The 15,760-nt window shown below is 36.7% G+C and overlaps 1 protein-coding gene across 1 annotated transcript in view; it reads left to right on the plus strand.

Moving 5' to 3' along the window:
• The window catches only part of PIAS2 (protein inhibitor of activated STAT 2), an 81,170-nt gene that overhangs the window by 38,818 nt on the left and 26,592 nt on the right, over positions 1-15,760 (plus strand). The window contains 4 exon segments of the mRNA XM_044005597.1: positions 2,098-2,232; positions 4,792-4,897; positions 6,943-7,016; positions 11,832-11,992. Of these exon segments, the coding sequence (XP_043861532.1) occupies positions 2,098-2,232; positions 4,792-4,897; positions 6,943-7,016; positions 11,832-11,992 (476 nt within the window).

Raw genomic sequence — 15,760 nt, forward strand, 5'->3', positions numbered from 1 at the left:
TTCAGTGAACATTCTTCCCAGCTTTTAGTGGCCAATCTGTAGGCTTTGATAACTTTGTTAGCCCATGAAAACCAGTTAATGTCTTCCTCAGATGCCTCTTGGGCATTAAGTAGGAGCTCCTTATGAGTGCTCCTGTAGGCTGCATGCTTGCCTAAGAGCTGACTATAGGCTCATTCAATTCAGTGTTGTTCATTGGTTCCATGAAGAGCCATTTAGAACAAAATGATAGCATAGAAGGCAACTAGTCCTTAAGGAATGGAGTTCTTATTGTTAGATATGTGCTGGAGTGGCTCAAATTCAGACAACAAAAGCTTAAATAAATGACTTATTTTTTAGAAACTACTCCTCACCTCTGCTGTTAGAAAGTCAAGGCAAAGGGGAAAGGACTATTTAGTGCATGTTCTTCTGTGCTTGCAGCAGACTGGGATTGGGATATGGTGGGCAATGATTAGTGTGTTGTGCCAGTCTCACAACAATAAAACTTGTACAGAGAGGAACAGAAGCTAGCTTCTTTCAAACAGTTTTTCTTTCCCTACACTGCCCCTCCCCCTCAAACATGCTATTTTGGATTCTTTCAGTGAACATAGGATTCAAAAATTATGCCCTTGATTTCTCTCTTAAGCAAGAAACTGCCTAGACTTTGAGGTGTTGATCTGTGAACACAGTTTGATGAGGATAGTTTGAAGTATTTGGATGAAGTAGCACACCTAGTAAAGGAAAGAAGCTGTTCTCAATCTGATTATTAAAGGCTAAAATGTCCTAGATAGGCTTGGGAGAGGGAGGCACAACAGAAACCTAGTTTTTCTTCAGAGAGTTAACCTTAATGTTGTGTCTAAATTTTATGGATCTCCATAAAAATTTTTTTTAATTTAATTTTATTATTTCCCAGTTACATATTACATATAAGGATAGTTTTCAACATTTGTTTTCACTGGATTTTTAGTTCCAAATTTTTCTTCCCTCCCTCCTCCCCAAGATGGAAAGCAATCTGATACAGGTTGTATATGTACAATCACATCAAACATTAGTCATTTCTACATTATTGTACTTTATATTTCTACATTAGTCATCTTGTGAAAGAAGAATCAGAGTACAAGCAAAAACCTCAAACAAGAAGGGAAAAATCCAAACAATGCAAAAGTAGAAACAGTATGATTCAATCTGCATTCATAATCCACAGTTCTTTTTTCTGGATGTTGAGAACATTTTCTATTACAAATTCTCTGAAACTGTTTTGGATTGTTTCACTGCTGAGAAGAGCCAAGTCTATCACCATTGTTCATCACATAATGTTGCTGTTACTGTGTACAGTGTTCTCTTGGTTCTGCTCCTCTCAGTCAGCATCAGTTCATATAAGTCCTTCCAGGTTTCTCTAACTCCTCCTGCTCATCGTTTCTTACAGCACGATAGTATTCCATTACATTCATATACCACAACTTGTTTAGCCATTCCCCTATTGATGGGCATTCCTTTGATTTCCAATTTTTGCCACCACAAAGAGGGCTGCTATAAATATTTTTGTCTATGTGGGTCCTTTTCCCTTTTGTATGATCTCTTTGGGATACAGACCTAGCAGTGGTACCACTGGGTCAAAGGGTATGAACAGTCCCATAGCCCTTTGGGCATAGTTCCAAATCTCCATAAAATTTATAAGATAAAACACATTCATTGATGTGTTTTTGCCTGTTTTTTATTTCATAGCCAGTACTCCAAGGAAAATTTAGTCCTTCATTTTCTTTATATACATATAATGAATAACTGCTCTTTGTGTTTGTTTTCCCCCTTTAAATATCCTCTATTTCCTATCATATCTACCCACCACATGCTCAGTATTAAACCAGTTAATTGCTTTTGTGACAGGAACCTTGGAAGAACAGAAGTATATTTTGGGGGGGGGAAACTATGGGGGTAATCTCTAATTTCTTTCCTTTCCTCCATTTATATTTCATTTTGAAAAGGGAATGTCTAAATTTTAGTCATTCATTCTTGTTGGGTAATAAGGACTTACTTGTAACATACTTAAATAGTTAAGAAAGGATGCTTCTTCTCTCCCCCCCCCCCCCCCGAGAATTCAATTTATTTTTCTCATTATTGCAGGGTTATGCACCACCTCCAAAAAATGGAATTGAACAGAAACGCCAGGGACGCCCACTAAATATTACATCGCTTGTTAGGTTATCTTCTGCTGTGCCAAACCAGATTTCCATTTCATGGGCATCTGAAATTGGAAAGGTAAAATTTTCCTTTGTTTTGTTTTATCCAAACCTTGAGTTTATTAATGTATGGCAGCAGTTCTCAAACTTTTTGGACTCTGAATCCTTTAAAAAACAACAATAATAAATCAGTTACATGTTAACATAAATAATCCAGCCTCAGACACTTGACACTAGCTGTGTGACCTTGGGCAAGTCACTTAACCTCATTGCCCCACCAAAAAAAAAAAAAGAAATATTCGTTTTATCAGTTCTTTAGACTACCAAGTATCTGTTACATTTAAAATGTGGCTTTAGAGGATATCATTTTAGGAGTATGTTTACTCAGAATACCATTCCTTTATGGAGATGATAACTGGCCAGATGTGCTGATTTTTTTTTTTTTTTTTTTACTATCCCAGCTTGCATTACAGTCTTAAATTCATTTCCATGAAACTGATGTTTAAGATTTTCATTTTAGGGGCGGCTAGGTGGCACAGTGGATAAAGCATCAGCCCTGGATTCAGGAGTACCTGAGTTCAAACTCAGCCTCAGATACTTGACCCCCATTGCCCCGCAGCCCCCCCCCCCCCCCAAAAAAAAAAAAAGATTTTCATTTTAGAATTAACTTGAATAATACTGTGCTCTCTGAATCTATGGTGGGACAAGGAGAGTGGTGTTCCCATTTTTTAGGTGGAGAAATTGTGATATTATTGTTGAAGAATTTTTCCCCAGGAAGATATTATCAAAGATGAAAATAGGAAAATTTACTCTTAGTACTTAATCATTGTACTATTAGAATATCATTGTGTGGGGGTTTTTTGTTTTCTTTTGTTTGTTTGTTTTTTGTGAGGTAATTGGGGTTAAGTGACTTGCCCAGGATCACACAGCTAGTAAGTGTCAAGTATCTGAGGCCGAATTTGAACTCAGGTCCTCCTGAATCCAGGGCCGGTGCTCTATCCACTGTGCCACCTAGCTGCCCCAATTGTGTGTTTTCTTTTGTCTTTTTTTTTTTAATTGTGTGTTTTCTTAAACCATGCATTCACTTTCTCCCTTCACTTCCATTTGTAAATTTCTGCTCTTGCTTGTTACCCAGGATTATTGATTGATAGGTAAGATGATGTCTTCAAGACTGATTATGAAATTAATGCTTTGAATGTACCAATCTTATCAGTGGTCAGTTTATTTAAAAAATTATCATGAACTTCAGCTTTCATCGACAGACATTTCAAGATGTGAACAGAGAAAATACAATTTTGTAAAAAACTATAAACTTAAATATAGTTAAATAATCAACTTTTTATTTACTCAGAACGTCGTTATTGAATAAGGTGAACATTTTCATAAAGCCCTGAATCTGTATGATGAGCATCTTATATTTTTCTTTAAGCATATAATAAAATCAACAAATTATCATATGTAAGTGTAGGTGTATCAGTGTGTAGGTGATTGAATAATTCTATACTGGACAGTTTTGTAATGGAATTGGGATAGTCTTGCTCAGCCTTTATTCTTTTTTTTTTTTTTTTTTTGGTGAGGCAATTGGGGTTAAGTGACTTGCCCCAGGGTCACACAGCTAGTAAGTGTTAAGTGTCTGAGGTCAGATTTGAACTCAGGTTCTCCTGACTCCAGGGCTGGTGCTCTATCCACTGTGCCACCTAGTTGCCCCTGCTCAGCCTTTATTATTTAACCTTTGTGACAACTTGTTTATCATCTTTATTTTCAAATTTTGACTTTTTGTTAGTGATATCAGTGAATTTTTAAATGTAATTATATATGTGTGTGTGTGTGTGGATACGTACGTACATACATACATACATACACACACACACACACACATGTAGTACGTTATATATGATATCCCCAAAATCTAAAACTTTTGGGATACCCTGTATATATGAAAGAAAAGAAAAAGCAAGTCACAGCCCCTATGGGTAAGAATTCTCTGTACCCATGTCAGGATAACCAGATTTAACCAAGTTATTGTTTGGTGCTTAGTTATATTCCTCTCTACTTCTTCCTGTTTTAACCTGTGCTTGGTCTGTCACTTTCATTCCTCATGAGGAAGCCAAGATCAAGATTTGATTAAATGATACATATCCTAGGGCTTGTAGCAGATAGTCATTATTGTCAGAATTATAACTTGCAATTCTGGACTTGCAGTACTATACCAGAAGTGTGAAACATGTGACCCAGGGCTAAATGCAGCCCATAGCACTCCTAACTGCTATGAACTTGAACCAGATTAAAATGTAATTGGGAAATATTTAGCAAAACAAACAAAAAGATAATAAAACATCAATAACAGTACATTTAAAAACTAAATCATTTTGTGGCCCATAATGTATGGTCCCCATTTAGACCATTTTGCCTTTCACGGATATATTGGCAATTGAATGTGACGCATCTGTGATTTTATTGAGATCTTAGTTCCTTTGAGTTATTTTCTTTTTCCTTTTTTCTTTTTTACTCTACTCTTTGCTTTTCTCTTTTCTTTCTTTTTTTGCCTGAGTTGTCATGGTTTCATGAAAGACTAATTTTGAACATGTAATTATGAGAATTTTCTTTTCATCTTTAACTAAGATTATCTTTTTTGTAGAATTACTCCATGTCTGTATATCTTGTACGACAGCTGACATCAGCCATGTTATTACAGAGGTTAAAAATGAAAGGTATTCGAAACCCTGATCATTCCAGAGCACTAAGTAAGTAATTCATAGCTGAATGTATGCAACATTTATGGGACTCTATTTATTTATTTATTTATATACTTATTTATTTATCTATCTATCTATCGATCTATTTATTTATTTATTTTTATGAGTCACAGTGTGATGGGGTGGGTAGAAAGAGGTTTGAATTTAGAGCAAGAAGAATTGAATTGGAATCCTGGCTCTGCTACTCACTTCTATATGTAATATGTATGACCCCTAGTAAGACTTGGAACTTCTATGGGACTTGATTCCCTCATCTCTAAAATGAGGAGATTTGACTACATGGTCTGTCAGTTCCCTTTAGAGCTCTCAATCCTGTGAAGAACAGCAAAGGGGAGGATAGTATTAAGGGAACCCTCCTCCAGAGTAACTAAGCAGTTTAAAACTTGTGTTAAATATCAGGTCTGATCTGAAGGAAAATTAGGGATTAGCCTTTGACCTGTTTTGAAGAAGGCCTATTGTAATGATGATTTTGACTCTGTAGATTCTTAATTTCTTAAGAATTAAAAATCCTGAAAAGAGCAGCTTATTTAATGACACTGTAGTGAATAACTGACAGGAACAATTTTCCTTTTAAAGTCATATTGACCAGTAAATAAAAATATTTGCTTCTTGCTATATATAATTCTTAATTTTGCTCTCATGATAGTATTAGGCAGAAATAATTTTATCTCCCATTAGTCAGTATTACAAATGAATTTAGTGCACAAAAATGTGTTTGTTTTCCAAGTAGCCATTTTAATAGTGTTCATTATTTGAGTTATTTGTTATTCTTTGGAGGTTTTTGGAGATTACTCCCAGCCAATGTTTACAAATGACCATTGCTGCAGATTAGATTTGTTTTTCTTTCCTAATGAAGGAGGATTTTTCACCTACTCTTGATTAGAATTGTGCATTAGACCAATGAAGGGTGAAGGCTCTATGATGCGAAAACAGAACCCTGTGGTGTGGAGTGCTATGAGGTCAACCAGACAGGATGCTATTCCCTGAGTTTTGCATCATTGCAATGTTGACTTTCTTACCCACATGTGAACATGCTTAGTTCTCTAAAGATCAGAAAAATTTATTCTCACTTTGTTCCTTCTCTGCCCAGCTGCCTGGGATCCAGCTGTTTTTGGCAGTGATAGACTAAGTGGAGAATCAGTAGGGCTTCAATGAATTATGGACCTAAGTTGAATAAAAGGGAACAGTGTGTATTTGGCATCCCTTGGATATTTGGGGGAGAATTATGTTATTTAATGAGAATGGTTTTCTTTACCTTACTATACACTGATTTAATAGAAAGGTAACAATATTTTTATTAAGTTTAAAAATTTTTTTTAAATTGTTTTATTTTCATATCTGTATTTTTTCCTTCCCACCCCAGGTGCCCCTTCCTTTGAGAAATTTAGTAACTTTTGGATTCTAGTATGGAATTTAACTTAACATAAGGAAATAGTAAAGACAATTTCAAGCATACTTATATGAGAAAAGGCTCATTCTCTTTTGGGGGGGTGGTAATGAGGGTTAAGTGACTCGTCCAGGGTCACTCAGCTAGGAAGCGTAAGTGTCTGCAGTCAAATTTGAACTCAGGTCCTCCTGAATCCAGGGCCAGTGCTTTATCCACTGCACCACCTAGCTGCCCCTGAAAAGGCTCGTTCTCAGTGTCTACTTGTTTCTGTTCTGTGTCTCACAGCCTGTGACCTGTATACCATCTTGAAAGTCTTTTTTTGGGTGAGGCATTTGGGGTTAAGTGACTTGCCCAGGGTCACACAGCTAGTGTTAAGTGTCTGGGGCCGGATTTGAATTCAGGTCCTCCCAAATCCAAGGCCAGTGCTCTATCCATTGTGCCACCTAGCTACCCTGAAGGATTTGAATTTTAACTTACTTATTTAAAAAGTTAATTCTGGAGTTGTGACTGACATTAAAAACCATGTCACATTGTCAGCATTTCTTTTAGTTCTCTTTTTACCTTTTGGCAGTATTTGGAAGTTTCTGTTTATAGGCTGAGGAAGAATGGGTCTGGTTAACATTGGTTTCTTTTTGTGTTTTTCAAGTTAAAGAGAAGCTCACTGCAGATCCTGACAGTGAAATTGCTACAACCAGTCTTCGGGTATCGATGATGTGTCCCGTAAGTGAAACTACAAAATATTCTGAAAAGCTTTACTTTGTGGAGAGATTGCAGGCATATATTTCTCCATGTGATTACAACCATTAACTTTCTTAAGATGTAGCCGTGCACTATAATAACATCCTACCCTCAGATAGAAAGCTATAACTCCCAGCCTTCTCTGCTGTTATGGCTCCCCATTTTGATCAGCTTCACTATATAAGCATTCCTAACTACCTAATTCATTCTACTTGGTTTAGTTCTGTTCCTGTGGAACTAACTCCTCCCCTATAACATTGTTTTCTCTAACACCAATTTTAAACATTTATTTCTGTTTTTCAATAACAAGCATTTGGGACAGCTAGATGGCACAGTGGTTAGAGCACCGGCCCTGGATTCAGGAGTACCTGAGTTCAAATCCGGTCTCAGACACTTAACACTTACTAGCTGTGTGACCCTGGGCAAGTCACTTAACCCCAATTGCCTTACTAAACAAACAAAAAATAATAACAAGCATTTATTCTCTCACCCCCACAATTGGGGGTGGGGTGTGGGACACTTGTTACCATAGATGCAAAATAAAGCAAAACAAATTTCCACATTGTCCCTGTTCAGAAATGTACATATCTTTCTGCATTTAAATCTAACACCTCTTTTTCAGGGTGAGCAACATAATTCATTGTCATTCCTCTGGAATCATAGTTGATGATCATCATAGTGATTAGAGTTCTTAAGTGTTTTAAAATCTAGGACCAGTTTTTTCCCCATGGAATTCCCGGTTTAACAGTGTTAAGCATGGTACTCTTTTTTTTTTTTTTTCCTATATTAGTCATGTTATATGAGAAGGATCAGAGTACAAAGGAAAAACCTGAAATCAGAAAACCAACAGCATCAAAAACAAAAGAAATAGTATGGTAAAATCAGCATCCATATTCCACAGTTCCTTTTTTTTCCCCCTGGATTTGGAGAGCCTTTTCCATCATGAGTCCTTTGGAACGTTCTTGTTCTGTTGGATTGGTGAGAAGAATCTAATCTATCACAGTTGATCAACACATAATGTTGATGATACTGTGTATGTTCTCCTGGTTCTGCTCATCTCACTTATCATCAGTTCATGCAAGTCCTTCCAGGTTTCTCTGAACTTTACCTGCTCATCGTTTCTTATAGTACAATAGAATTCCATCACATTCATATACCACAACTCGTTCAACCATTTCCCAATTGATGGAAATCCCTTCAATTTCCAATTCCTTGCCAAGCATGGTACTCTTACATTGATAGAATTTTTATTTTTCATTGATTATAAGGCATCTAATACAAAATAAGAGCATTCTGAAACTTTTGACAAGTTATTAAGATTTCTTGTTTTTTGAGAAATCTAATATTTATCTACTGTAAAAGAGGGGAGTAATGCGTGGATTAGCTATGAGTTAGGGGTGTGCAGCAGATTTTAATTATTCTTTGCTGGAGTTAATATTCAAACAGATTATTTGAGGATAGCCTGACTAGAGGAGGTGATGACCTAAAAGAGTATTGTAGAGGGTGGAAGGAGAGACAGGCTGAGACCAACTTTGAGTTTTAAAAGAATAGTCTATTGAAATTTTAAAATATAAATGTTTATGGTGGTCTTTCATTTTTATATCACCAAATTTTCCAGTGCATCCTTCCCCCATATCTTGTTCCCTTTCTCTTCCCAGAGGGCTATCCCTTATAGCAAAACATTTTTAAAAGAGGGGAGGAAAGAGTTCAGGAAAATGAATCAACAAATGTAAAAAGTCCAACAAATGTAAGCCATATCCATAGTCCTCCATTTCTACAAAAATAAAACAAAAACAAAGTTGGGGTAGGTAATATCTCATTGGGATCAAACTTGGTCATTAAAATTTTATGGCATTCAGTTTTGTGGCACTTTTTAAAAAAAAATAGATAAAGAAAATTTAATTTGGCTCTCAGTGCACCTAGCTAAAGAATACACAGATTTACACTGTGGGCTTTGTAAGAGCTCTTTGCATACTAACATTAAGCATGATTGCTGACATTACATGTAGGTTAAAGTATTGTTACCATGCAACCTGGGGTTCTCCTGAGGGCAGCTGTTGCCACTCATTTAAGACTCCTTTCTTGTTCTTTTCATCCTCTGCCTTGGAGAGGTTACTTTTCCAGGTAACCTTTCACAGATCAACCTTTGGGTTCTTTGCTTGTGGGGTGAAGTGTTTCAGACGGTTCACTGAACACTTCATAGTATTACAGAATTTTGTGCAAATGAATTTTTCTATGATGTCCTTCCATCACAATTTATAACCTGGAGCTGAACTTAATCTAGCCAGGCATGATGAGGCTGGAGTCTAGGTCTCTGCACATCTGAGATGCCAGCAGCAAAAACAGAGTGAATATGTGATTGTCTGTCATGACAAGGCTGGTCTGTGGAGATTTTCTCTCAGGGAAATCATCATGTCCATTTCTGGACTGTTGCTTAAGGTTCAGTGCACCCTAACTATTCTTGATTATTCTGTTTTTTAGCTTTTGAAAATCCTGCAGAATTCCTGAAGAAGCAAGATATATTTTTGTTCTCCTAATAAGCTTGCTTTTATCAAGAATTTTTATCTTTATGATGAATTTTTTTTCTTAGTATGTGCCTCGCCAGCTGACCTTCAAATGAACCCTGTCATATTTGTTAATATTGCAATAATAGATGCTTTAAAATTTGCAAAATGCTTTATGTGACTTACCTCACCAAGATTAGTTGGTATGTGTATAACAAAGTTCAGTGTAAGAAACTGCAAAATAGTACTGAGAAATTAATGATTCTGTTAATGATTCAAATGCTACCATGTACATTTTACAGGATATAGCTGCAACCCTCAAGGAACAGTTTAAGACACCTAGCTTGGGAGATAAGACCATATGTATATATATATTGATAACTTGACATATTTTGGGGGAGTCCAGTTTTTTCTTTGCTAGCAATTCTGTGTGGTAGATACTATCAGTAATGATTCCATTTTACATATGAGAAAAATTCAGAAAGGTTATTAATAGCTTGCTTACCACACACCTAATAGGGATCAAAACTAGCATTTGAATCCATGTTTCTTCTGGCTCCAAATCTAGTGCTCCCCCTACCAAACCATGCTTCTTTTAGACAAAACATTGCTATGCCAGTCATAAAACATCAGCACATCAACCTGTATGGTGCAATAAGAGAGATTATTGATCTTGAAGTCATGAAAAATGAATGATGGATCAAAGATGTCTTGAGCTTTCATTATATTTAGCTTTGGCTCCTTCCTTTTTTCTGGCTTCATAATATGAATGATAGTATGAATCTTCTGTTCTTTTAATAGTGTATCAATTTATTAGTCTTTGGTTTCTTCTTTCTTTGCAAGGCAATGAGGGGTTAAGTGACTTGCCCAGGATCACACAGCTAGGAAGTGTCAAGTGTCTGAGGACAGATTTGAACTCAGGTACTCTTGAATTCAGGGCTGGTGCTTTATCCACTGCGCCACCTAGCTGTCCCTAATTTATTAGTCTTTGGACAGAGATTCTGTAATGATAGTTAATGTAGTGTGTGTGGATGGTCTAAAACTGATGTGACCACTCTGCCACTGTTACTTAGGAAACGAAACAGACTTGATAAATGCTTGAAGGTCATTTTGCATTTTTTCCTATTTATGGTTTATTAGGGGCAACATTTAATTATCTAGTAATCATATAGGATTTGTTACCCTTCACTTAAGGAGTTCTTAGAAACCTGAGGCCTCTGAACTTGTTCTTAGCATATCTTGATAATATTGATATTTAAATATATTTGTTTTCCTTTGGAATTGCAAGCATTTAAAAATAGTACACTGAGAAGGGAGCAGTGGACTTTACCACACTCTCAAAAGTGTTCAGGAATCGTTGAGCATTCCAAGGTTAAAGGATTGGTGTTAGCTTGTTCCTATGATCCTGCCTTTGAGACTCCAGGGTTTGTTTGTGGTTTGGTTTGGGTTTTTTGGGTTTTTTTTGGTGAGGCAGTTGAGGTTAAGTGACTTGCCCAGGGTCACACAGCCAGTAAGCGTTAAGTGTCTGAGGCCAAATTTGAACTCGGGTCCTCCTGAATCCAGGGCCAGTGTTTTATCTACTATGCCACCTAGCTGCCCCAGTACAGGGTTATTTTTATCCTATAGTGAGGCATCTTGTAGTAATTTAGACAGTTTAGGGATTTGTATTTACAGAACACTAGAGGAAAAAAAATGAAAGCTATTTCAGTGCATTAAATAAGGACAGTAAATAAAACGCCAATAACCTTTTTATTTTTTAAGTTCTGATCAACATTTAGGGTGCTAAATGTGGCACCCCTATGTTTCCATCAGGTGCCACTGGAAAGCCTAAAGTAGACAGAGGGTCTGGGTGGGAGGGAAAGAAGGAAGATGAGATGGAAGAAGTTGTAGAAGAAAGAGGGGAAGTAAGAATAATAAAGAGGGGAAATATAAAGCAGTTCTGAATGGTTACTGGAGATAGTGAGGGCCTTTTGTTGTTCTTCATTAGTTGTTTACCATTGCATTGAATAGTATGCTACTAGGCTGTGAAGTTTTTATAGTTTTTTGGGTTTAAATATAATCCTAAATATATATTGCTGAATGGGTAGATAATTCTTTTGATTTACTTATTTTAGTTAAACGTGTATTGCTATTTATTAGGATGGTAAACTTGGCAAAATCCTGTTGTATATTGCTTTGCTGAAGTTGAATTTTACTTAACATATTGGATTTCTCTTATAACTATTCCTTAAAAAAAAAAAACCCAGACAACTTTGTTTCTGAAATGTGTTTTCCATTTTGTATTACCCTTTAGCTAGGAAAGATGAGGCTGAACATTCCATGTCGTGCAGTGACATGCACACATCTGCAATGTTTTGATGCTTTTCTTTACCTACAAATGAATGAAAAGAAACCTACCTGGATTTGTCCTGTGTGTGACAAAAAGGCTGCCTATGAAAGTCTAATACTAGATGGGTAAGTCTAATCCTGTCTTTTACCTTATTGACATTTCTCCTTTCTGTACAACCCACTGACCAAGGCAGAAAAAGCCTGGCAAAAAGAGCCTTCTCATGTATATAATCCAGCTAATTTAAGAATTTCTTTATTATATTTACATTTTTTTAAAGTTTTTTTTTTTGACATGAAGCTTCCTTTCTCTGTACTTAGGAAAGTCACATTTCCCAATATATAGTAAAAGGAAAAACAATCATGGTATCTATTACACTTCCTGTTTCCTTGTACAGAGAAACCCATATTATTATTGAAAGCATATAGAGCATATTAGAACCCTTGTAAGACTGGATTTTACTACCTCTCTTAAATGTATAAGTACTCAAATGGCAATTGATGAAATGAGAGCGACTGTTAAATTTAAGAATAAAATATAAGAAATGTCATACTAGTTAGGACCCAGAGCCTATCCAATCCAATATTCTCTCTCAAGCTTAGTGTCAAGTTGTATGAGAAGGCACAACTACCATTTCTAATACCATTCTTGGAGCAATAGATATGTATACAAAAACATCTTAGTTCCCCATAGAAACTGAGAAGAAGTTTGTTATACATTCATTTATCTAAGCCTAATTTTAAATCTATTTATATTTCAGCCTGTACATTTTTGGGAGTAGTGAGTTAAATAAATTTGTTGTGCTAAATAGTATTTGACTTAAACTTTTTTTCCCCTAAACCTATCCTTTTCAGGCTATAAGAGGTACAGTATATTATTCTGGGATTTATTAACCATCTCTGTTCAGCCTGCCTATACACCTTTTTTGGGGGATGGGGCAGTGAAGGTTAAGTGACTTGCCCAGGGTCATACAGCTAGTAAGTGTCAGGTGTCCAAGGCTGGATTTGAACTCAGGTCCTCCTGCATCCAGGGCCAGTGCTTTATCCACTGCACCACCTAGCTGCCCCCTACACTTTTGATTATATAAACTTAAAACATAGCACCTTTTGTTCGTCCCAAGATAACTTAAACTGTACTGTATTATAGCAGTGGAAATCAGATAAAGTGAATTGAATGAGAATGTCTAGTGTGGATCATTGTGTTTTCTAACTATATTTCTCTCATGTTTGGGTCTTTTAATTATCTTTTGAGATAGATAGATAGTTAGATATTGCTCTTGGTATCCTGATTCAACATGTTGACAAATGAAAAAGGGATTTGGAAATAGAGGACAGGGGCAGCTAGGTGGCGCAGTGGATAGAGCACCGGCCCTGGATTCAGGAGGACCTGAGTTCAAATCCGGCCTCAGACACTTGACACTCACTAGCTGTGTGACCCTGGGCAAGTCACTCAACCCTCATTTCTGGCCCCCCCCCCCCAAAAAAAAATAGTAGAGAACAATGTAGAATTGAACTAGTTAACTATATTGTCAAGATTGAGAAGGGGGGAAAGTAAATCCAGGCAGGTTGGTGTTCTGCATACTGAGGAATGGAGGCAGTGATGATAATAGTACTGATGAAGAAGGGATTTAAGACCCTGGGCAAGTCACTTAACCCCCATTGCCCCGCCCCCCAAAAAAAGGCCCTGGATTCAGAAGGACCTGAGTTCAAATCCAGCCTCAGACACTTAACACTTACTAGCTGTGTGACCCTGGGCAAGTCACTTAACCCCAATTGCCTCACTAAAAAAAAAAGAATGCCTACCTATAGCTGTGAAAGATATATGGTCAGCTTTTCTGAATTTTTTTTGTTTGACCTTTAATTTGTAGGTCACATGCTCATTTCAAGTTTATTTTGGAATGTGGCATAAGATGTTGGTCCTAGCCTAATTTCTACCACACTGCTTTCCAGCTGTCCCAGTAGTTCTTACCAGATTTAGAATTCTTTCTTAAGTAAATGTTTTTGGGTTTACCAAATACTAAGTTGTTGAATGCTACTATTTCTGATTCTCCTTTTCTAATTTGTTCTATTGGTCTACTTCTCTAATTTTATTATGGTGGGGGGTTTTTGTTTGTTTTTGTTTTTTTGTGGGGCAGTGATGGTTAAGTGACTTTCCCGGGGTCACACAGCTAGTGTCAAGTGTCTGAGGTCAGATTTGAACTCAGGTCCTCCTAAATCCAGGGCCAGTGCTTTATCCACTGTGCCACCTAGCTGCCCCTACTTCTCAATTTTTTAAATGCTTTTGATGACTGTTATTTTATCATACAGTTTGAAGTCTGAAAGTGCTCTTCCTCATTCCTATTGTTTTTTCATTTTTTTTCTCTAAATATTGTAGCTCTTTCTCCAATTTTTTTTTTTTTTTACTTTTGTCTGCCATCTTGGTAATAAGGCAGAGATACTTCTGGAGGCAGGTACCCATTTTGCCTTGTTTTATTATGGATCTGAGAAACTACTATGCTTTATCTTTTTCTTACCACCAAATTCTTTAATACTTAATGAAGGCATATTTGGCAGTAGACTGCCATTTGTATAGGCAATGAAAACTATTCTCTTGGTAATTGATATACTAGAAAGGAAAAAACAGCTTGATATGGGATATGCTGGAACATTCCTAAACATTCCTAAGGGTTTCCTGTTTGACTGGGGAGCAATTTTTTTGGTCTATGGGAAAATGGTACATTCAAATCCCACAAAAGAAGGGACACTATTTGAAGTGGCTGCCTCCTGCTCCTTTTTGTCATTAGCATCCTCAGGACTTCTTTTCCTTGTTACTACAGTTACCACCTTTGTTACCACCAAGTATTATAGATGGGGAATGCTATTTATGCCTGGTTCCTTCACTGTTATTGTATCCTGTTGTATGGAACTCCAGCTGGGTCCTTCTTTGGGAATGGTTTTTAAGGTCTCCTTACCATAGAACATGTTATATTTGTGTTGGACTAAACAGTAGATTTGAAAAAAAAACACCTCTATCCTCCATGATTATATCTCAGCTATTGACCAGGTCTTTCAGTTAAACCATATTTAGGTTACCTATTGGCTAAAACCCTTCCTTTCTTCTCTTGTTTGAAGAGAGAACAGCCTTTGGCATCATACATCCTGAAGATTGGATTCCTTAGTTTAGGGGTATTTTCCCTAGTCTGTTTTGCTTTTTCATTTTAAAAATACTTGGTTTTATTTAAGTTTTATCGATGCCCTTGTTTTTCTAAAACAATTCTTTCTGTACACATACCCCTATCTGTCTCAGTGAGCCTTCATTTATAATGAAAAAAAGACCCCATTTGGGGGGGATGAAAATCATTATACACACATATATTCAGAAACTCGATAGTCTTTCATTACTTCATCTGGGTTGATTCTTCTACTCCCTTAGGACTTGTGTCCCAGGTTTATACTCCCTTTCTTTCTATAGTTTTTCTTTTTTTTCATTCTTTATCTTCTTCCAGGAAAGGCCTGAAACACCCCCAACTTTCTGGGTAAGCTGTTACTCTTCCTTGATATTCTTCATAGCAAGAAGTTTGTTCTTCAGATGTATTTCTAGGAAGGAGACAAGTTTGCATATAGCCCAGTACTCCACATGCTTGTTTAGTGCTGAAAACAGAACAAACGGACCTTTTTTTGGTACAATCTCTGCACATTTTTTTTCTTTTTTCTTTTTTTAGTGAGGCAATTGACGTTAAGTGAACTTGCCGAGGGTCACATAGCTAGTAAGTATGTGTGAAGTGTCTGAGGCCAGATTTGAACTCAGGTACTCCTGACGCCGAGGGCTGGTCCTCTATCCACTGAGCCACCTAGCTCCTCCCATCTGCCATTTCAAAAAAAAGTCCTCACCCTCTCAGTTGTGCAGTTGAAGTTTTT

The sequence above is a fragment of the Dromiciops gliroides genome, chromosome 1 (genome assembly GCF_019393635.1).
Source record: "Dromiciops gliroides isolate mDroGli1 chromosome 1, mDroGli1.pri, whole genome shotgun sequence".
In the NCBI taxonomy this organism is placed as follows: Eukaryota; Metazoa; Chordata; class Mammalia; order Microbiotheria; family Microbiotheriidae; genus Dromiciops; species Dromiciops gliroides.